This window comes from Elephas maximus, chromosome 12, assembly GCF_024166365.1.
Source record: "Elephas maximus indicus isolate mEleMax1 chromosome 12, mEleMax1 primary haplotype, whole genome shotgun sequence".
Taxonomy (NCBI): Eukaryota; Metazoa; Chordata; class Mammalia; order Proboscidea; family Elephantidae; genus Elephas; species Elephas maximus.
Window position 1 is genome coordinate 90,626,777 of NC_064830.1, and position 23,565 is coordinate 90,650,341.

Below are 23,565 nucleotides of genomic sequence, written 5' to 3' on the forward strand. Positions count from 1 at the left end.
CACATATATATATATTTATTTATTGTACTTTAGTTGAAGGTTTACAGAACAAACTAGTTTCTCATTAAACAATTAGTACGCATATAGTTTTGTGGCATTGGTTGCCAACCCCACAACATGTCAACACTCTCCCCTTCTTGACCTTGGGTTCCCATTACCAGCTTTTCTGTCCCTTCCTCCCTTCTTGTCCTTTCCTCTGGGCCGGTGTGCTCATTTAGTCTTGTTTTGTTTTATGGTCCTGTCTAATCTTTGGCTGAAGGGTGAACCACGGGAGTGATCTCATTACTGAGTTAAAAGAATGTTCAGGGGCCATACTCTTGGGGTTTCTCCAGTTTCTGTCAGGCTGGTCTTATTCTTTGTCCATTTTTTAAATTGGATTATTTATCTTCTTGTTGTAGAGGTGTTGGATTTTCCTGTAGATTTTAGAGATTAGACCTTTGTCAGACTTGTCATAGCCAATTTTTTCCCCCCAGTTTGTAGGTTCTCTTTTTACTCTTTTGGTGAAGTCTTTTTGATGATCATAAGTGTTTAATTTTTAGAAGATCTCACTTGTCTAGCTTATCTTCTGGAGTTTGTGTGTCATTAGTTGTGGTTTGTATCCCGTTAATGCCATGTATCAGGGCCTCTAGCATTGATTCTATTTTTTTCTTCTATGATCTTTACGGTTTTTAGTTTTATGTTTAGGTCTTTGATCCATTTTGAAATAGTTTTTGGTGTGAGGTATGGGTCCCGTTTCTTTTTTTTTTTTTTGCCAATGGACAACAAGGACTTTGGGTCCTTGTTGAAGATCAGGTGACCATACGTGGATGGATTTACATCTGGTTCTCAATTTTTTCCATTGGTCAATGTATCTGTCGTTGTACCAGTACCAGGCTCTTTTGACTACTGTAGCTGAGGTCAGATAATGGAGCCCTCCTACTTTCTTCTTTAATAGTGCTTTACTTATTGGGGCCTCTTCCCTTTTCGTATAAAGTTAGTGACTAGTTTTTCCATCTCTTTAAAGAATGCTGTTGGTATTTGGATTGGGATTGCATTATATTTGCAGGTTGCTTTGGGTAGAATAGACATTTTCATGATGTTGAGTCTACCTATCCATGAGCATGGCATGTGTTTTCTTTATGTAGTTCTCTCTTCGTTTCTTGCAGTAGTGTTTTGTAGGTTTCTTTGTATAGGTCTTTTACATCACTGGTTAGATTTATTCTTAAGTTTTTTTTTTTTTTTTTAAGGATATTATAAATGGTTGTGTTTTCCTGATTTCCTTTTCATCAATCTCTTTATTGGCATGTAGGGATACAACTGTTTTCTGTATGTTTGTCTTGTATCCTGCTAATCTGCTGAGTGACATTGATTACCTTCTTCACAATGTGTGAAGATTCTCATTATTTCCATTCTGATTGATCTGTTTTCATTATTAACTAGTTTCCCTGCTCCTTTACATTCTCTTCTTTGTTTTAAAGTAATTGTTGACTGTTTGGCCTCATATAGGTGATTTTTAACAGGAACACAGCACTTAAGAGTGATATTCATTATTTTCTGAGCCAATTTATTATTTAGCTCCAAAGTGACCTCAGGGGTTAATTTCAGTTCAAGGTTTGAAGAGTATCTCAGGGCAATATTCTTGGAGAGTTCCCCCGTCTCAACCAGGTCATTAGGTTTGTCTCTTTTTTTTTAAAGGAATTTGAGGTTCTGTTCCATATTTTTCTCCCATTCTATCAGTATTCATCTGTTGTGACCCTGATTAGAATGGGTGGTAATGATAGCCCGGCACCATCTAGTTCTTCTGGTTTCAGGGTAGATGAGGCCATGGTTTGTGTAGACTATTTGTCCTGTAGACTAATTTCTTCTTTGTGTCTTTGGTTTCCTTCTTCCTTTTTTGCTCCAGAGGAGTAGAGGCCAATAGTTGCATCTCCAGCTTCATTCTTTACTTGTAGATATCCAGTTGTCCCAGCACCATTGGTTGAAAAGAGTATTTTTTCCCCATTGAGTGGTCTTGGCACTCTTATTGAAAATCAGTTGACCATAGATATATGGGTTTATTTCTGGGCTTTCACTTCCATTCCATTGATCTATGTGTCTAGTCCTATGCCAGTAACATGTTCTTTTGATTATTATAAAATGGAAAGTTTTGAAATTAGGAAGTATGAGCACTTCACACTTTGTTCTTTTTTTCCCTAGTTTGTTTTGGCTTTTTGTGGTCCCTTGCAAATTCATGGGAATTTTAGGGCCAGATTTTCCAACTCTGCAAAAAAGGCAGATGGAATTTTCAATATAATTTTTTTTTTTTTAATGAGTGACTTATTTCCTTTTCTTTTTCCCAAATTTTTTTTTTTTCCTTATTTTTTGTAAGGGCTTTGACTATAGGGTCACTCTGAGTAGGAATTGACTAGAGAGCAGTGGTTTTTTTTTTTTTTTCACTATATTGAGGAAAGTAATCTAGGATATGAGTTTCTAACCTCCCTCCCCCAGCTTTGTTTATAGTAGTTTAGTTTACTACATGCAGACATTTATTTAAGAGTTCTGTGTGGTTAAATTTACCAGTCTTTAGTGACATCTGGATTTTGTGTTATTCTTAGAAAGGGCTTTCCCATTCCAAGGCTTACAATTTTCCCATATTTTGCTTCTCTAATTCTTTCTCTTATTTCTGGGAATTGGAGAATCTGTGTGAGAGTTTGCTCCCCCATGTTCCTCTGGGTTGTAGAACTTTTTCCATGGTTGCTGTCTCTCCCAAAATGTGAGAGTTCTCACTGTCCCCATGGTGATCTGTTCTTACATCTCCCCACAGCGTGGTGGTTGGAGCCCCCCAGGAGGTAAAGGCTCCCAACCAAACTGGCAGCCTCTACCAGTGTGACTACAGCGTGGGCAGGTGTGAGCCCATCCCCCTGCAGGGTAGGTCACTGCCTATGGCTGGGACCCACGTGTAGAGTCCTACCTGTGCATACACCTGGACTCAACTTGCTGGGCATTCCTGTGCTCTGGGTGGGGGGTGGGGAGATGTCCATGATGGGGACTGAAGATTCCAACTCCTCAGTCTTTAGTGTAGTCCACAGACTCTACCCCAGATACCCTTAGATAGCCTCTTCATGTTCCTTTCCCATGACCTAGATGCCCCCCTTGACTTTCCTATCTCCCAGGGCCGAGGTGGTCCCAGATCAGCTTTCCACAGTCCAGTGAGCCCCAAAGTTGTCCCCTCCATGCCTCTGAGGGTAACTGTGTTCATATCTGCCTCCTCAGTCCCCTTGCAGGCTGTGAATATGTCCCTGGGGCTGTCTCTGGCAGCCACTACCACCCCTTCCCGGCTGTTGGTAAGTTGGCCTGGGTCATGAAATGGGATGGTAGTGGGAGAAGTTGAGAGCTCAGAGGCACTGGGGTCAGGGGCCTTGTGGAGGGTAGAGATGCTGAGGGAAAAAGAAAAGAAAGCAGGGTCAGCTCCTCCTACTGGCATTCTGTTCCCCAGGCCTGCGGCCCCACTGTGCACCAAATCTGCAAGGAGAACACCTATGTGAATGGCTTCTGCTTCATGTTTGGATCCAACTTACTTCAGCAGCCCCGGAGGTTTCCTGAGACCCTCAGAGGTAGGTCATTTTTGGCAGAGCACACAATGGTCAGCAAGAGACAGGAGGGTCAGGGGCGGGGCTGGGCTGAGGCCTGTTCATCGCCTGGGGAGGTGACTTAGAGGTCTAGATGCAGAGGGCTGAAGCAACTGAGTTACAATAGAGAGAGAGGTTGCAGGAGCTTCTAGGGCTTTGCATTTTAACGCAGATCTTAATATAGTCCTTTGTGAGAGAAGGGAACTGGGCCATCTGATTTCACAGATGTCACAACCACTGTCCTTAGAGTAAGTGCCCGAGTCTCCCAACCATAGTCTTTGAGGGTCTAGATGGTGTGGCCCCTGCCCACGTCTCCAAATTCTCTCCCATCCCTTCCACCTCAGTCATTGTGTTCCAGGCACCCCGGCCACTTTTCTTCTCTTAGAGCCATACCAAGCTTGTACCAGCCTCAGGGCCTTTGCATTTACTATTCCTTCAGCCTGACGTGCTCTTTCCCCAGGTCTCAGTGTGGCTGACAATTCATTGTCATCTCAACTCAAATGTTACCTCTTCAAAGAGGCCTTCCCTGACCATTCCTTCTAATCATTCCCACCAGTCCACTGTCAGTTCCTACCACATTGCCCTACTTCATGGTCGCCCAGGGGCACTGAGGATACAGCTTCTCTTCTTGCCCACACAGTCTTCCTGCATGATCTCATCCAGTCCCAGAGCTTCAGCTACTTCCCCCTCGTTTCTCTCTTTACTCCTCATTTTTGTGACTTTAAGATTGTTTCTTTTTTAAACACATTCATTTCTTTTAAAATAGATGATACCGCTCTTGGCTCAAAATTCAAAAGGCAGCAATGGAGGATATACTGTAAAAATCTCCTCCTCCTGCGTTCCCCAGCCCCATATTTCCTTCCTGAGAGGCAGCCACTATTAGCAGTTTGTTGTGACTTCTTCCGGAAATGCTTCATGTGTTTACAAACACCAAAAACCAAACTTGTTACCGTCCAGTCGATTCAGACTCATAGTGACCCTATAGGACAGAGTTTAACTCCCCCATAGGGTTTCCAAGGAGCAGCTGGTGGATTCAAACTGCTGACGTTTTGATCAGCAGCCCAGCTCTTAACCACTGCACCACCAGGGCTCCTTTACAAACATGGGTATCTGTAGTCTTCACTCTTGTGCCGCAAATGGTAGCATGATATACACTGTTCTGCACCTTGATTTTTTTCACTTAACAGCATATCTTTGAGATCTTAAAAAAAAATTTCCTGGGTGCTCTTCTTTTCTTCTTTGTATATTTTCTGTGTAAATATTAGGATCTGCCTATCTTAAAAACAAGATCAGTGCTTTTTGGGGCGAATTTCATTTTATTTATTTTTCAATTACAATACAGTAAAATTGACTTTTATTCTTCTAGTGTACAATTCTATTATTTTTTGACATATGTATAGATTTGTGTAGCCACCACCATAATCAATTCTAATTACCCCGAAAGACTCCTTTTCTATCCTTTTACAGTCACTCACCTCCTTCCTGCTTCCCTAGCCCCTGGCAACCAATGGTCTGTTCTCCATCACTCTAGTTTTGTCTGTTCAAGAAAGTCATATAAATGGAATTGGCTTCTTCCACCTAGCATATAGCATTTGAGATTCATCCTAGTTGGTGTGTGTATCAGTAGTTCATGCCATTTTTCTCGCTAAGTAATTTCATTGCATGAATTTATCACAGTTTCATTCACCAACTCATCTATTCACCCACTGAAAGATGTTTGTGTTGTTTTTAGTGTTTGGCAATCATGAATAGAGCGGCAATAAAAGCCTCACTGATATTGCAATTTTCTTAAAATACAAAACAAATCATCTCATTTGGTTTTCTAAGAATTTTCAGTGGCTCCCACTGCCTAAAGGATAAAGTCAAAATTATTTGAGTGGAAACCTGGTGGCCTAGTAGTTAAGAGTTACAGCTGCTAACCCCAAGTTGGCAGTTCAAATGCACCAGGCGCTCCTTGGAAACCCTATGGGGCAGTTCTACTGTGTCCCATACGGTTGCTATGAGTCACAATCAACTTGACAGCAATGGGTTTTTTGTTTGGTTTATTGGGGTAGAGAGGCCCTTCCCAATCTAGTCTTTGCTTGATGTCATAGCTTCGTCTCCATTCCACCACATACATTTACCCCTGTAGTGCCATTTCCATCTTTTTTTTAATTGTACTTTAAGTGAAAGTTTACAAATCAAGTCAGTCTCACATATAAAAACTTATACACGCCTTGGTATGTAACCCTAGCTGCTCTCAGCTAATGTGACAGCACACTCCTCCTCTCCACCCTGTATTCTCGTGTCCATTCAGCCAGCTCCTGACCTCCTCTGCCTTCTCTTCTTGCCTTCACACAGGAGCTGCCCACATAGTCTCATGTGTTTACTTGAGCCAAGAACCTCACTCCTATCAGTATCATTTTCTGTCTTATAGTCCAGTCCGATCCCTATCTGAAGAGTTGTTTTCTGGAATGGTTCCAGTCTTGAGCTAGCAGAGAGTCCAGGAGCCATGACCTCTAGGGTCCCTCCAGTCTCAGTTAGACCATTAAATCTGGCCTTTCTATGAGAATTTGAGGTCTGCATCCCACTGTTCTCCTGCTCTGTCAGGTATTCTCTGTTGTGTTCCCTGTCATTGCGGTCATTGGTGGTAGCTGGCCACTATCTAGTTCTTCTGGTCTCAGGCTGATGGAGTCTCTGGTTTATGTGACCCTTTCTGTCTCTCCATTTCCATTTCTTGAATCTGCCAGAATCCTTTTAGCCTCCATTCCCTCTACGTCAGTCAGAGTCCCAACTGTAACAGATGGCACACTCCAATTAGGATAATTCAAAGATAGTTTATTTACAAAGGGACTAATTAAAAAGGTAGGGGTAGGGTCTAGGGAAACTACAAGGGATGGTCCAGTTACTTAGGGCAAGCACCTGTTACCACCCCTCAGCAGATGAGATGAAGAGAAAGAGAGGTTACCAAAACCTGGAAGGAGAGAGGAGTGGAGCAGACCTCCTTGAGAAAAGCAGTGGTCTTCTGTCAGGGACAGAGCTGGCCTAAAGCAACCTTGCAGGGGAGCCAAGGGGAAAATACCCTGATGTCACTATGCTCCCTCCCTTTAGTCTCCTTCTGAGGCTCCTAATTGGCCAAAACCAACGAGAAGCCAAGCCGAGCAGAAGGGATTCCCGTTCATATGGTCCTTACGGGCCATTCTCCTGGGTCACAGGGCAGGGTAGAGAAAGATAGAAAGAAGAATTGAGGATAGGGTCCTCAACTGGCTGCTAACTGAAAGGTTGGCAACTTAAACCCACCAGCTGCTCCATGGGAGAAAAATGTAGCAGCCTGCTTCTGTAAAGATTTATAGCCTTGGAAACCCTATGGGACAGTTCTACTCTGTCCTATAGGTTCTGCCTTAGTCATCTAGTGCTGTTATAACAGAAATAACATAAGTGGATGGCTTTAACAAAGACAAGTTTATTCTCTCACAGTTCAATAGGCTAGAAGTTCGAATTCAGGGGAAGGCTTTCTCTCTCTGTTGGCTCTGGAGGAAGGTCTTTCATCAGTCTTCTCTTGGTCTGGGAGCATCTCAGTGCAGGAACCTCATGTTCAAAGGATGCACTCTGCTCCCGGCGCTGCTTTCTTGGTGGTATGAGGTTCCCACTCTCTGCTGGCTTCCCTTTCCTTTTATCTCCTGAGAAATAAAAGGTGGTGCAGAGGCCACAACCCAGGGAAACTCCCTTTACACTGGATCAAGGATGTGACCTGGTAAACGTGTTACAATCCCACCCTAATCCTCTTTAACATAAAATTATAATCTTAAAATGGAGGACAACCACAGAATAATGGGAATCATGGCCTAACCAAGTTAATACTGACTTTTGGGGGGGACATAATTTAATCCACTATAGGGTCACTATGAGTAGTAATCATCTTAATGGCAGTGGATTTTGTTTGCTTTTGGTATATTCCCTTTGTAATTTATTTCTCCACTTGTATTTCTGGCAAATTTTTTCTTATTTTTCATGATCTAGCTTTCCCTGATGCCCTCAGGCAGAATTAACCAAATTCTTCCATATCATTTTGTCCATGTTTTTCCTTCACCTGGGGCCTGGGTTGTGTCTTATTTATCCTTTTATCCTCAGTGCTCAGTAGAGTGCTGACATACAAAAAATAAGCATTGAATCTCTAATTATTTAATTAATCAATTCATATTCTTTTTTCCCTTTTTTCCTAGAATGTCCTCGACAGGAGAGTGACATCGTCTTCTTGATTGATGGCTCCAGTAGCATTAGCCTAAGTGACTTTCAGCGTATGAAGGAGTTTGTCTCAACTGTGATGGAACAATTCAAAAATTCCAAAACCTTGGTGAGGGCCAACGAGTCCTCTCCTCCTTCAATTGCAGACATGGCCACTCAATCATGGTTTTCGTTCATGATTTCTCTTTCATGCTGTGTCTGGATGCAGACTCAGCATTCATTTCAGCCCTATCCATGGATATGGGTTGGCTTGGGGGATGAAACCCACATGTCTTCTCTGGTTCAATTCTAATACTGAGAGGTGGGAGGTATAAGGCAGATCTCTGTCCTTGTGAGGCAGAGGGATTAAGGGGCAGTAGAGAGAAGGCATTTGGAGGGTGGGTGTTTTAAGAGTTATGTAGGGCTTGCTTGGGTAAACAACACATTTTCCTGGGTGGGAGGTGTCTGAAGGAGTTGGGGGGAGCACCTTCTCCAGTATAACGCCAGGTGCCTGTTCCCAGTTCTCTTTGATGCAGTACTCCAATGTATTCCGGACTCATTTCACCTTCAATAGTTTCAAGGAAAATCCTAACCCAAGATTGCTGGTGAAGCCAATACTAAAGCTGGGAGGGACTACACACACTGCCACGGGAATCCGCAAAGTAGTGTAAGATCTTCCCTCTTTGCTTAGGATTGAAGGAGGAAGTTATATTCTTAGCTGGGCTTTGAAGGATGAAGGGAGTTGTTCAGTCAGGGATGGGGTAAAGGATGTTTCCTGTGGAGAGAACAGCATGAGCAAAAGTGTGGAGGAGTGACTGTAATGGAATGTTCATGAAATAACAAGTTGTGAGTAAAGGTGTGAGTAAAGGGGGAAAGTGTGGAGAAGGTGGCTGGTGGGAGGCTAGAACGGTTAGCAGAGGCCAGGTCACTAAAGACAACCAAAGGTTTGGATTTTATGTCTTAGTGGGGATTCACTGAAAGTGCTAACTAATGGGGAGACATCACCACATCTGTGTTTTGGAATGCTCACTCTGATTTCAGCCTCTCTCTCTCTCTGTGTGTGTGTGTGTGTGTGTGTAGAGGCAATAGTGGATATTGGGACAAACATCCAGGAGGATAGGCTGGAGAACAGTGGCAGCATTCCATTAGAGGCCTGATGAGGGTTTATTTGTTTTTAATTTTTAAAAATTCAAATTAATAACAGTCTAAAAAAATCAAACTATGCCAAAGTATATAAAGGCAAGAGGACTTCCTTTCCACATTCCTTTCTCCCACTGTCCTCCCCTCCCCTGGTACCTTTCCAGATCTTGGGCAGCCACATTTCAGTGTCAGTGTCAGGGAGACTGAGCCCCTCCTAGGGAAGTCCAACTGTATTTGTGTCTGTGGCTCAGCTGACATTTCCTCTTGAGGATTAATAGTACTTCTGTCTACTTGCATTTGACTTTGTCACTTCCTTTCCTGGACAGAAAGGAGCTGTTTCACAGCAGCAATGGGCCCCGGAAGAATGCCCTTAAGATCTTAGTTGTCATCACAGATGGAGAAAAGTACGGCGATCCCTTGAACTACGAGGATGTCATTCCCGAAGCAGACAGAGAAGGGGTCATTCGCTATGTCATTGGGGTAGGAAATGTGGCTCTTGGGCCTGAGGCTTCCTTGGAGGGTTCCTGATTGGAGTCGCCCTACCTTCAACTTGAAAATATCAATAAAATCAAAGCAGGGCAAGAGTCACTGCTAGCGCGTACACACCTGTATTAGTTCTTTATTGTCACAGTAATGCTGTGTAACAAACCATCCAAAATTCAGTGGCTTAAAACAATAAGTAAGTCTATAGGTCAGCTGGGCAATTTTTCTGGTCTCAACTAGGTTCACTGAAGATCTACAGCCAGCTGCTTCTCTTGGCTGACCTCTGTCACATGTCTGGGGGTTGCTAGCTCTGTCTGTTGGATTAGAATTACTTTGGCTGGGACAACTGGGGTGACTTGGCTTTGCTCCCTGTATCTCAACCTTCAGTGGGCTAGCCTGGGCATGTCCTCATGGTGAAGGCAAGGAACAAAGGAGCAGGTGGAAATGTGGAAGTGCTTTCTCAAGGCTTGCTTGCATCATGTTTGACAACGCCCCGTGACTAAAGCAAAACACATGACTGAATCCAGAGAAAATGAGTGTGGCAAGCAGGAACACCTTCATGTCAAGAAGACTCCACTTCTTGGGGGAGACCAACCGTGCACAAAAATACATGGCATAGCAAATGGTTCAAACGCTGGATTTCAGCCCCCAATTTCCCCCCTCAGCACAGTGCTCTTGTGCCCCACACAATCTGCCCTCCTGTACCCAAAAGCCCTGTCCCAGGGGCCTTCTGGTACATTCCCTCATTTGACAAATAATGTTTCAGATTTTTTCCTTAAGAATTTTCTTTGCTAGATGAGGACTGCTGCCCCCAGACAGTGTCTTATTTGGTCTCTGTTCCTTGGTAACAGGTGGGAGTTGCCTTTTTTAGTGAGAAAAAACTTGAAGAGCTTAATATCATTGCAAGCAAGCCATCTTCTGAACACGTGTTCCGGGTGGATAACTTTGAAGCTCTGAAGACTATTCAAAACCAGCTGCAAGAAAAGATCTTTGCAATTGAGGGTGAGTCAGGCTTCTGTGTTCCAAGGCACCTCCAGAGACAGCCCCTCACCTAAACACTTGTTCCCCTCTAGAAACTAGGACCTGTCAACCATTGGTATCTTGACCCACAACACCAACTCTGTCTCCAGTTCCTCCAGCACCCAGTCATTCTGGCCCCTTTTGGTTAATTTCTTTGAAGTTGAAGAATCTAGACTCCCATCTCTAATTTTTCATGTCTTGGTTATAGGTTGAAATTTGGAAGGCAGGGGAGCCAAATCCCACATAGCATATTTCCAAAAATTTGGATGTGTTGCCAACATTTGTCTGTTTTTCAATTCTATATCCCAATGCTGGGTACATAGAAGGTGCTCAATAAATCTTTGATGAATAAAGGAATTTAAAAATTGTGGAATTTCCTATACAATCTGAATTTCTGGCTTCTCTTGGGAATTTGGAAGATTAGACCCTTCAAGGACCATATTCCCACTTGGTAGAGCTGAATAGCAGCCAAACCAAAATGAAACTCAACCACTGCTGAGTCAATTCTGACTCATAGCAACCCCATTGGTTTTCCATGGCTGTAAATCTCTATGGAAGCAGACTGCCACATCTTTCTCCCATGGAGCCACTGGTGGTTTTGAACTGCTGGCCTTTTCGTTAGCAGTCTATCTCAGCCACTCCTTTAAGAAAAAGAACATGTGTTTTCCAAAATGAAAAAAATCACACTCTGCCATCGAGTTGATTCTGACTCACGGTGACCCTATAGGAGGAGCAGCTGGTGGATTCAGGCTCCAGTTCAAGACAATTCCCACCCGAGTCTTTTTTGTCTGGCCACCATAGGCATTTGCATTTACAGCCCCTGTTTTAGATTCTTCTGCTTTCTTTAATGTAGAAAATTCTCCTCCTTACAGGTACTCAGACAGGAAGCAGCAGCTCATTTGAGTATGAGATGTCTCAGGAAGGCTTCAGTGCTGCCATCACATCTGTAAGTGGCCCCCCATTAGATTGTGGGGGGTAGAGAAGAAGCACAAAGATTTGGGGTTCTCTGTGCTGGGTACTCGTTGAGGGGTACTGTTTTGATGGGCAGCAGAAGTTTCTCCTCCCTTTCTCGTCAATTCTGATCTAACCCTTTCCCCAGAATGGTCCCTTGATGGGTGCCGTGGGGAGTTTTGACTGGGCTGGTGGAGCTTTTTTGAGAACTTCAGAGAATAAAGCGACCTTCATCAACACAACCAGAGTGGATTCAGACATGAATGATGCTTACTTAGGTAAGTGGGGAGGGCAAGGTTACTCAAAGAAAGGAGCAGCATGTGGTGTAACTCAACTCGCGTGGATGTCTTTACTTCTTTCACAGGCCTTTGGAATAGATTTAAAGAGAAAAATTTCAAAATTTAACTTTAATTATGTTTACAAAGTAGAATATAGTATGGGGACCAGAGGCCCTAACTTAACAAGCATGGGGCTATCTCATTGTTCATACCCAAGGGATGGGCCTGCTTGGCGGAGAGGGAGCAGTGTCTGCAAGGGAAAGCACTTCTCCCCTTAGACCACTGTTTTCAGGTTATGCTGCTGAAGTCATCTTGCGAAACCGGGTACAGAGTCTGGTTCTGGGGGCACCTCGATATCAACATACTGGCCTGGTGGTGATGTTCAAACAGGATGCTGGCACCTGGAAGACACACGCTTCTGTCCAGGGGAGCCAGGTGAGTGCACAGTGTGTGTAGCATGAATGTGCAAACAGAGGCTCTGTGGGGGCTGAGGGATGCCAGAAGGGGCATCGCCAGATGTGATACATGGCCCACCCACTGCCTTCGAGTCAATTCCGACTCACAGAGACCCTATAAGACAGAGTAGAACTGCCCCATAGAGTTTCCAAGGAGTGTCTGGTGGACTCGAATTGCCGACCTTTTGGTTAGCAGCTGTAGCACTTAACCACTACACCACCAGGGTTTCCTGATACATGGCAGAGCCTTGTAAAGGAGTCTGCAGAGGGCTTTGCATTTGAGAATGTTGTGTCCTCAGCTTTTCTAACAACAATAAATAACAACACTTGGCTTGTACAGAGCTCTGTACCGGTTTACCTGTTGCCAGAGACTTCATTCAACCAGTACATAACCCATATGGTTATATTAGCTATAAAAATATTGAAATATATCTGTACCTGTCAATAAAGAGCTGCTTCCCTGAGATGCTCCCTCTGCCAATGTACTCTGGCCCCTCCCCCAGAATGCTTCGGACTTCCCCATGATTTAGCAACTATGAGGTCAAGGCAGGACACCGCAGGGGCGTCTAGGACCTACTCTAGCAAAACTACTGGACTGTGCCTGTGCAGCCCCAGCTGTTAAATATTTTCATTATCACCTTGCACAAGCAGTATGGTTGCTGTAGAGGCTGATTTATGAGGCAAAAATCCTTATTCAAAACCATTCTTGCAAATCCCTGAAACAGAACCGCACCCACAATATTGTACATACAGTTCTGTGTCTTTTCTTTTAATTTTTTATCAGAGGCTCTCTTTGGCCTACAGTTAATATATCATATGTGGATCAAACAAGTTTGCCCTGACACCTGAATAGCTTGTCCCAATTCTTTGCTAATAGTCAAATTCTTCACACAGTCTTTCCAAAGATTTCATCAACACATGAATTTTGATGGCATCAGTGCCTGGTACATACAAGGGAGGGGTGGGGGAGAATGTGTAGGGAAATTCCAGAAGTCAAGTGTGGGTGTGATGGTACTTCTCTGTTTTGTGTGTCCAGTTTAGGATTACATGAGAAAGGCTGGCTGGTCAATTCCCTCACCCCGCTTCTTCACGCAAAGGTAGTCACACAAACAAATTCTTAAACTGGGACAGTCTGGGTGCTATGGTTGAAAATAGGGGGGCATCCACACAAAGGTATCAGGGAACGCTTCCTGGAAGAAGGAACAGTTAAGCCAAGGCCTGAGGTGGAGGAGCTAGAGAAGTGAAGTGTGAGGGAAGAAAAGGGCTGAAGGAAGGAGAGAGCATAGGTCAGAGTTCAGTAAGGCTGGAGCTCAGAGTGTGTGTGTATGGGGTGACGGAGTCATGAGAGAAAACTTTGGGAAGGAGGATGGGAGACAGGAACCTCTAGAATCTGCCCCCTGCCTCCATCTCTACAGCCATCAACCTGATCGAGGCCATGGTCATCTCTTATGTGGAGTTACTGGTCTCCCAAAGTCCAAAATTGCCCCCCTTCGAATCCATAGAGGGAAGGTGAAGTTTCTAAATATGAAACTGTTTATAGAAATCTTCAGTTTTAGACCCATTGTTGACTACAGGCCAAAACATCCTCAACAAAACATTAGCAAATTGAATACAACAATATATAAAAAGGATAATGTGTCGTGACGAAATGTGGTTTATCCCAGGCAATAGAAGGTTTGTTCAACATTTAAAAATCCATCAGTGTTGCGGAAATGGACAAACTGATCCTAAAGTTCATAGGGAAATGCAAGGGTCCAAGAATAGCCAAAACTATCTTGAAATAAAAAAGAAACAAAGTTGGAGGACCCTCACTTCCTGGTGTCAAAACTTACTAAAAAATTTTGAATGATCAAGACAGCTTGGTACTAGCATAAAAATAGACCTATACATCAATGGAGTAGAATTGAAAGTCCAAAAATAAACCCATACATCTATGGCTAATTGATTTTCCACAACGATGCCAAGACCATTCAACGGGGAAAGAAATAGTCTTTTTAACAAATGGTGCTGGGACATCAGATATCTATACGGAAAGAATAAAATCGGACCCTTGCCTCATATCATATACAAAAATTAACTCAAAATGAATCAAACACCTAAACGTAAGAATTAAAAGTATAAAGGTCTTAGAAGGAGACATAGGTGTAAATGTTCATGATATTGAGTTTGGAAATGGTTTCTTAGATATGACACAAAAAGCACAACAACCAAAGAAAACTAGACAATTAAACTTCATAAAAAAAAACTTATGTTAAAGGGCGCCATCGAGAAAGTGAAATGACAGTTTACAGAACAGGAGAAAATATTTGTGAATCATATATCTGGCAAGGGTTTAGTATCCAGAATATAATAAAGCAAACTTTAAACTTTTCTAATAAAAAGACAAATAACCTAATTAAAAATGGGCAAAGGATGTGGGTAGATATTTTTCCAAGGAAGATATGCAAATGGCCAATAAACACAGGAAAAGATGCTCGACATCATTAATTATTAGGGAAATGCAAATCAAAACCCAATGAGATACCACTTCACACTCATTGGAATATTAAAAAAATATTTAAAAAAAAAAGTGTTGGCCAAGATGTGGAGAAATTGGGACCCTCGAACATTGCTGTTTCAAATGTAAAATGGTGCATCCCCTTTGGAAAACAGTCTGGCAGTTCCTCAAGCATTTAAATGTAGAGTTACCCCATGACCTAGCAGTTCTACTCCTAGATATATTCCCAGAAGAAATGAAAGCATATATTCATACAGAAAGTTGTGCGTGGGTCTTCAAAGCAGCATTATGTATAATAGACAAATGATAGAAACAACCCAAGTGTCTGTCAGCTGACGAATGATTAAACGAAATGTGGTATATCCGTAAAATGAAGCATCATTTGGCAATAAAAAGAACAAAGTGCTGATACATGCTACAATACCGATAAATCTTAAAAATATTTTCCTAAGAGAAAGAAACCAGTCATAAAAGATTACATCTGTGTGAATTCATTTATATGAAATGTCCAGAATAGACAATAGAGACAGAAAGTAGATTAGTGGTTACCAGGGGATAGGGGAAAGGAGGAATTGGGATTGGCTGCTAAGAAATATAGGGTTTCTTTTTGGGGCGATGGAAATGTTCTGGAACTAGGTAGTAGGGGTGTTCACACAACATTGTGAATCTATGGAAAACCACTGATTGTGCACTTTAAGATAGTGAATTCTGTGTTATGTAAAGGAGCCCTGGTGGTGCAATGGTTAAGTGCTTGGCTACTAACCTAAAGGTTGGCAGTTCAAACCCACCCAATAACTCTGCAGGAAAGACCTGGTCATCTGCTTCCATAAAGATTACAGCCTGGAAAACCCTACTGGGCAGTTTTATTTTGACACATGGGGTTGCTATGAATCGAAAATAGACTTGACAGCATCTAATTACAACATCGTGTTATGTAAATTTTATCTCAATAAAAGAAAACTATTTTGAAAAAAAATTAATTTCACCATAGCAAGAGAGTAGGGAAGAAAAAGAAATATGATCACCTTAATAGATACAGAAAAGTAATTTGACATAATACAGCATCCTTTCATGACAAAACCTTGTAGTGAACTAGGAACTAAAGGGGACTTTCTCAACCTGGAAAAGAGCTTGTACAAAAAAACCTACAACTAACATCATATATAATAGTGAAAGAAAATGCTTTTCTCCTAAAACTAGAAGGAAAGCAAGACTGTCTATTTTCTCTATTTCTGTTCAGTATCATATTGGAAGACCTAGCACATGCAATAAGGCAAGAAAAAAAAAAAGACATGCTTGACTCTGTGGAAAATTCCAAAGATTCTAAAACAAAAGCTATTATAACTAATAAGTTATTTTATTAAGTTTGCAGGATACAAGATCAATATATAAAAACCAGTTATATTTCTATACTAAACCAAAAATACCCCATAGGGTTTCCAAGGAGCAGCTAGTGGATTTAATTGTCGACCTTTTGGTTAGCAGCCAAGTTCTTAACCAGTGTGCCCCCAGGGCTCCTATTTCTGTACTAGCAACAAACAGTTGGAGATCTAAATAAAAAAATCAGTACCATTTACAATAATACCAAACTTATAAAATACTTAGGTGTAAATCTAACAAAATACGTATAATACCTGTATGATGAAAACTATAAATCAGCGATGAGAGAAATCAAAGACCTAAATGAATGGAAAGATATACTGTTTCCATAGATTAGAAGACTGAGTATTAAGGTGTTGATTTTCCCCAAATTTGTCTATAGACTCAACAGAACCCCAGTCAAAATTCTAGAAGAGTATTTTATGGAATCAACGAACTGCTTCTAAAATTGACGTGGAAAATAATGGAAGTAGAATATCCAAAACAGTTTTGAAAATAAATTCAGATAAAACATGATTCAAAAAAGAAAAAATAATGAACCAGGCTTCATCAAAATTAAAAATGTTTGTTTTGAGAAGGACGCTATTAAGGGAATGAAAAGGCATGCCACAAACTGGAAAAAAATTCAAAAAAATTGTTTCTGGTTACGCTGTATATGGAAACCCTGGTGGTGTAGTGGTTAAGAGCTACGACTCCTAACCAAAAGGTCTACAGTTTGAATCCACTAGGTGCTCCTCGAAAACTCTGTGGGACAGTTCTACTCTGTCCTGTACGGTCACTATGAGTTGGAATTGACTTGATGGTAATGGATTTTTATCTGACAAAAGACATATGCAGAATATATAAGGAACCCTCAGAACTCAATAATAAGAAATCTAAAAACTCAACTAAAAAAATGAGCAAAATATTTGAAGAGACACTTCACAAAAAAGGATATTCTAATAGCAAAGAAGCACGTGAAAATATGTTCAACGTCATTAATCATTAAAACTGAAAGAAACCAAACCCACTGCTGTGGAGTCATAGTGATGCTACGGGACAGAGTAGAACTTCCCCATAGTGTTTCTAAGGCTGTAAATTTTTAGGGAAGCAGACTGCCACATCTTTCTCCTGTGGAGTGGCCATTGGGTTGAAGCTGTTGACCTGCCACTTAGCAGCTGAGCGCTTAACCACTGCACCACCAGGGATCCTGGACATCTGTTGGAATGGCTGAGATAAATATAAACTGGCAATATCAAGTGCAGACAAGAGTATGTAGCAGTTGGTACTCTAATACACTGCTATGAGAATGGAAAATGGCAGGGCTACTTTGGTAAACAGTTTGCCAAATTCTTAGAAAGTTCAACATACACTTATCATACCAGCAATCCTACTCCTGGATATTTGCCTAAGGGAAATGAAAACATGTGTCCACATGAAAATTGCATGCAAATGTTTCTAGTAGCTCTATTTCTAATCACTGAAAACTGGAAACAAACCAAATGTCCTTCAACTGGAAATGGATAAACAAACTGTGGTACATCCATAAAATGGAATACGATATTCAGCAATGTAAAAGAATGGACATAGAACAGCATGGATGAACCTCAAATGTAATCATTCTAGGTGAAAGATGCCAAACCCACAGGTGACATACTATGTAATTCCCTTTATATGACATTCTGGAAAAGGCAAAATTACAGAGACAAAAAGCAGATCGGTGATTGCTGGGCTCAATCACTGGAAGTGGGGAGAGGTTGATTATAATGGGGCATGAGGGTGATGAAACTGTATCTTGACTGTGGTGGTGGTTATATGATTTTATGTGTTTGTCAAAACTCATGAAACCGTACATGCCTTTGCTGGGCTATCAGTGAGGCCACCTCAGTGGTACATGTGGCAGAAATCAGGTTGCAGGGAGTCGTGGCATGATGCCTCTCACATTTTTCCTTCCTAGAACTTGTCCCAGTTTGTAAATGGTATATACATCTCCCTGATTATCCATTTACTATTCTTTCCCTGCACCCTCTTGCACTGAAAGCTCTAGAAGGCGCTGTGTCTCCATAACTTGGCCTTGACTTGACAAACAGCAAACCCTTATTTGTTGAATGAATGAATGAGCGAATGAATGATGGATTAAATGGGCAAATCCTATGAATAAATTCTACATCTTGACATTAAACATCCTTTTAAAATTCTTTTACTGGTATGTAGACATTGTTTCTCAATAACACAAAGCAATTTCTGGTTAGCAATAATTATTTTTAATCCAAGCCAGCTGATTCCTAATCAATCAGACTGTCAATTTTGGTTTTTATCCCCCTAAAGACGTCCAATGTATTAAAAGGTATCCTGTCTGTCCTTTCAGGCTTTTCTCTTTTGTATCACCCAATCCAACTTCTCCTTTGCTACTATAATAATCTCCTTGAAAGACCATTGGGGGTAAATCCTAACCCGTGGCCCATTGACTCTATAATAGACTCCTCTAGCTGGCAGCACATTCAAATGAAAATTTAACATGAATTATATAGAGTATCACATCGGATCCAAATGGCTTTCACCAGCAGATGTGACTCTTCTTCAAGGGGAAACCCTCCCCATCCCTTTGCTTTTAGTGGGAAGAAGTATGTGAACCTGGCCCCATCTCTTTCAGATCGGCTCCTATTTTGGGGCCTCCCTGTGCTCTGTGGATGTGAACAGAGACAGCAACACTGACTTGGTCCTCATTGGGACCCCCCACTACTACGAGCAGACCCGGGGGGGCCAGGTGTCTGTCTGTCCCCTGCCCCAAGGGGTGAGTGACTGACGGGGCCTGGGCTGGGTGGGTCCCAGGTGTGGGGTGGAGGGGTTGTCCCAGTTGGGGCTAACACTAGTTTTGCTCAACAGCGGGCCAAGTGGCAGTGTGAGGCTGTTCTCCGCGGGGAGCAGGGCCATCCATGGGGCCGCTTTGGGGCAGCCCTGACAGTGCTGGGAGACATGAATGGAGACAAGCTGACAGATGTGGCCATTGGGGCACCGGGGGAGCAGGAGAACCGGGGTGCTGTCTACCTATTTCATGGAACATCAGGACTGGGCATCAGCCCCTCCCACAGCCAGGTGAGGCCCTGTCACTGTCTTTGTCATGACAGTTGCTGCTTCAATGATCTGTCCCTTTCGAATATAACGTTCCCACAACCGCTAGATCAGTCCTCCCAGGTTTCTTTTGCAGAACCTTCAAGAATAATAACACACACTTCAGAGAAACCTCAAAGTAGCCTCTGGATTAATTCTCACCATAAGCCAGGAGGTGCCTGGTGGAGGGGAGTAGATCATTACCTCCACTTTAGTGATGAGGGAGTCAGAAATGATCAAATGGCAAGCTGGATGTGTCTGGATGTAATTCCTTTATTTAAGTTAAAATACCGGTAGGTGACCAGTGGTTTGCCCAAGCCCATCTCAGTTTTTTGCACTGAAAATCCCACATCCCAGGAAGTGCCTATGGTTGGTCCCTCTACTTAGGAGTGTACACTTCAGGGATGTGCAATTTGTGCAGTCCCACAGGATCGCACTCTCAGAAGGGCCCTGCTCTGCTGTCCCCATCTTGAAATTCTTCATAAGTTTTGGACAAGGGGCTCTGCATTTTTCTTTTGCTCTGGGTTTGGCAAATTTATGTAGAATGTCCTGACGGGTTGTCAACCTGCATCCCGGTCTCCGCAATGGGTTACCTCTCTGAAATGGCTCCATTTCCTGCCCTGTGGAGCCTACTCTATGGAGGGACCCTCGCAGTCTGGTTCCATCTCACCTGTGTCGTATTCTCTATCTCTGCTGTCTGGTCTCAGTCTCCGGCTCTTTTCCAGCCTCACATTTTTCTCGAGTCCTTTCTCTCTCTGTATCCTAACTTCTGCCAAATCCATCACTCCAAAGAACCCTGCCCGCACATTAAAATCACCTGAAGGTCTTAAAAGAAACAAACAAAAAGAGATGTTTGGACCCCATTAATATAACCAAAAAACTGAACCTGTTGCTGTCATGTCAGTTCTGACCCATGGCAACCTCATGCGTTATGGAGTAGAACTGCTCCATAGGGTTTTTTTTTTTTTTTTGGCTATAATCTTTGCGGAAGCACAACACCAGGGCTTTCTTCTCTCGTGCCACTGGGTGGATTTGAACTACCAACCTTCAGATTAGTAGCTGAGTGCACATTGCTTGTGCCACCCAGAGACTGGACCCCACCGATAGGGATTCTGATTTAATTGTTCTGGGGTTGGAACCCCAGGTATCAGTAGATTATTTTACATTTTGTTTGAAAATCTTTCAAATATATGGCAAAGTTGAAAGAACTGTATAGTGAACACTGATATATCTGTCACCTATCATGAAATTTTTACCATATTTACCATCTGATATTCACCCTTCTATCTATCCTTTTCTGTCCATCCATCAGTCCATTTTATGTATATTTTAATGCATTTAAAAGTAAGTTTTAAAATCTGTCCACTTTCCACCTAAGCTTCAGCATGTATATTTACTACAAATCAGTATTTTTTTAACAGTTTTTTTCCCTTTTTTATTGTGTTTTAAGTGAAATTTACGTTCACGTCAGTTTCTCATACCAAAATTCATACATACATTGTTATGTGACCCCAGTTGTTCTACCTATAATGTGACAGCACACTCCTCCTTTACATCCCTGATTTCCCGTGTCCATTCAACAACCTCCTGTCCCTTTCTGCTTTCTCATCTCTCCTCTGGACAGGAGCTGCCCATTTGGTCTCATGTATCTACTTGAGCTAAGAAGCATCATTTTACGTCTTATACTCCAGTCTAATCTTTGTCTGAAGAGTCAGCTTCCAGAATGGATTTATTTTGGGGCTAACAGAGAGTCTGGGAGCCATGTTTTCTGGGGCCCCTCCAATCTCAGATCATTAAGTCTGGTCTTTTTACTAGAATTTGAGTTCTGCATCCCACTTTTCTCCCGCTCTGTCAGGGACTCTCTGTTGTGTTCCCTATCAGGGTGGTCATTGGTGGTAGCTGGGCACCACTGAGTTCTTCTGGTCTCAGGCTGATGGAGTCTCTGGTTTATGTGGCCCTTTCTGCCTCTTGGGCTCATATTTTCCTTGGGTCTTTTATGTTCTTCATTTTCCTTTGCTCCAGGTGGGTTGGGACCAATTGATGTATCTTAAATGGTCACATGCTAACTTTTAAGACCCCATATGCCACTCACCGAAGTGGGATGGAGAATGTTTTCTCAATAAACTTTGTTATGCCTGTTGACCTAGATGTACCCTGAATCCATGGTCCTCAGACCCCCTTCCCTGCTACTCTGTCCCTCAAAGTGTTTAGTTGTATTCAGGTAACTTCTTAGCTTTTGGTTTAGTCCAGTTGTGCTGACTTCCCCTATATTGTGTGTTGTCCTTTCCTTCACCTAAGATAATTCTCGTCTACTATGTAGTTAGTGAATACCCCTCTCCTTTCCTCCCCACCCTCATAACCATCAAAGAATGTTTTCTTCTGTGTTTAAACCTTTTCTTGAGTTATTATATTGGTGGTTTCATACAATATTTGTCCTCTTGGGACTGACTGATTTCACTCAGCATAATGCCTTCCAGATTCATCCATGTTATGAGATGTTTCTCGGATTCATAGTTGTCCTTTATCATTGTGTAGTATTCCACTGTGTGAATATACCATAATTTGTTTATCCATTCGTTCATCGATGGGCACCTAGGTTGTTTCCATCTTTTTGCTATTGTGAACAGTGCTGCAATGAACCTGGGTGTGCATATATCTATTTGTGTGGGGGCTCTTATTTCTCTAGGATATGTTCCAAGGAGTGGGATTGCTGGATTGTATGGCACTTCTAACTTTTTAAGGACACACCAAATCGATTTCCACAGTGGTTGTACATTTTACATCCCCACCAGCAGTGTAGAAGTGTTCTAGGCTCTACATAGCCTCTCCAACATTTATTATTTTGTGTTTTTGGATTAATGCTAACCTTGTTGGGATGAGATGGTATCTCATTGTAGTTTTGATTTGGATTTCTGTAATGGCTAATGATCATGAGCATTTCCTCACATATTTGTTAGCCAGTTGAATGTCTTCTTTGGTGAAGTGCCTATTCATATCCTTTGCCCATTTTTTAATTAGGATATTTGCCTTTTTGTTGTTGATCTTTTCCAGTACCTTGTAGATTTTAGAGATTAGATGCTGATTGGGTTTGTCGTAGCTAAAATTTTTTTCCCAGTCTGTAGGTTGTCTTTTTACTCTTTTGGTGAAGCCTTTGAATGAGCATAAATGTTGGATTTTTAGGAGCTCCCAGTTATCTTTTTTCTCTTCTGGTGTTTGCGCGTTGTTAGTTATGGTTTGTACTCTGTTTATGCCATGTATTAGGGCTCCTAGTGTTGTCCCTATTTTTTCTTCCATGATCTTTATTGTTTTGGGTTTTATATTTAGGTCTTTGATCCATTTGGAGTTAGTGTTTGAGCATCGTGTGAGGTATGGGTCTTGTTTCATTTTTTTTGCAGATGGATATCCAGTTATGCCAGCACCATTTGTTAAAGAGACTATCTTTTCCCTGTTTAACGGACTTTGGGCCTTTGTCAAATATCAGCTGCTCATAGGTAGATGAATTTATGTCTGTATTCTCAATTCTGTTCCATTGGTCTATGTATCTGTTGTTTGTTTACAGTTTTTTTTTTTAAGGTAAAATTTACGGACAGTGAAATGCACAAATTTTAGTGTCTTAGCCTTTCAATGAGTTTTGACAAATGCATACACCTGTGTAACATGTGCCCCTATCAAGATACTAAAGATCATTATCTTCCAGAAATTTTCTTCTTGCCACTTCTCTGTCACTTCCTGCCCCTAATCTCATCCCAGAGACAACCACTGGTCTGATTATTTTCCACCATAGATTAGTGGAATTTCATATAAATGGGATAATATGTTATATAGGCCCCAGTATTTTTCTAAATAATATTTTATTGTGTTTTAGGTGAAAACTTACTCAGCAAATTAGGTTCTCATTTAACAATTTTTATACAAATTGTTCCATACCACTGGTTACAGTTTTTACAATGTGTCAGCATTCTCATTATTTCCATTCTGTTTTCTCTGTTTCCATTAATGTAACTTCCCTTCCCCTCTTTGCCTTCTCATCTTTGCTTTTGGGTAAATGTTGACAGTTTGGTCTCATACAGTTGATTGTTTAATGGAGCACATTATTCAAGGGTGATATTGGTTATTTTATAAGTCAATCTATCATTTAGCTGAAAGGTGAACTCCAGAAATCGCTCCAGTTCCAAGTTCAAAGGGTATCTTAGGGTGATAGTCTTGGGGGCTCCTCTAGTCTCTATCAGTCCAATAGGTTTGGCCTTTTTTAGGAATTTGAATTTTCTACATTTTTCTCCCATTTCTTCCAGGACCTCCTGTTGTGTCCCTGGTCAGAATAGTCAGTAGTGGTAACTGGGCACCATCTAATTCTTTTGGTCTCAGATTAGAAGAGGCTGTGGTTTGTGTGGGCTCTTAGTCCTGTGGTCTAATTTCTTCTTTGAGCCTTTGATTTCCTTCATTTTCTTTTGCGCCATATAAGTACAAACCCTAGTTTTTTG

General features: G+C 41.9%; 1 protein-coding gene across 2 annotated transcripts in view; it reads left to right on the forward strand.

Annotated features, from left to right (window-relative positions):
- The window catches only part of LOC126087210 (integrin alpha-M-like), a 36,313-nt gene that overhangs the window by 1,477 nt on the left and 11,271 nt on the right, over window positions 1-23,565 (forward strand). The window contains exons 3-14 of one of the 2 annotated variants that reach the window (XM_049904428.1): window positions 2,783-2,886; window positions 3,232-3,302; window positions 3,455-3,572; window positions 7,790-7,920; window positions 8,312-8,457; window positions 9,257-9,410; window positions 10,265-10,415; window positions 11,306-11,379; window positions 11,533-11,662; window positions 11,955-12,097; window positions 18,627-18,767; window positions 18,860-19,069. In XM_049904428.1, coding sequence (XP_049760385.1) covers window positions 2,783-2,886; window positions 3,232-3,302; window positions 3,455-3,572; window positions 7,790-7,920; window positions 8,312-8,457; window positions 9,257-9,410; window positions 10,265-10,415; window positions 11,306-11,379; window positions 11,533-11,662; window positions 11,955-12,097; window positions 18,627-18,767; window positions 18,860-19,069 — 1,573 coding nt within the window. Of the gene's footprint in view, window positions 1-2,782; window positions 2,887-3,231; window positions 3,303-3,454; window positions 3,573-7,789; window positions 7,921-8,311; window positions 8,458-9,256; window positions 9,411-10,264; window positions 10,416-11,305; window positions 11,380-11,532; window positions 11,663-11,954; window positions 12,098-18,626; window positions 18,768-18,859; window positions 19,070-23,565 lie in introns of those variants that run through there. The other variant, XM_049904429.1, reaches the window with a different exon arrangement.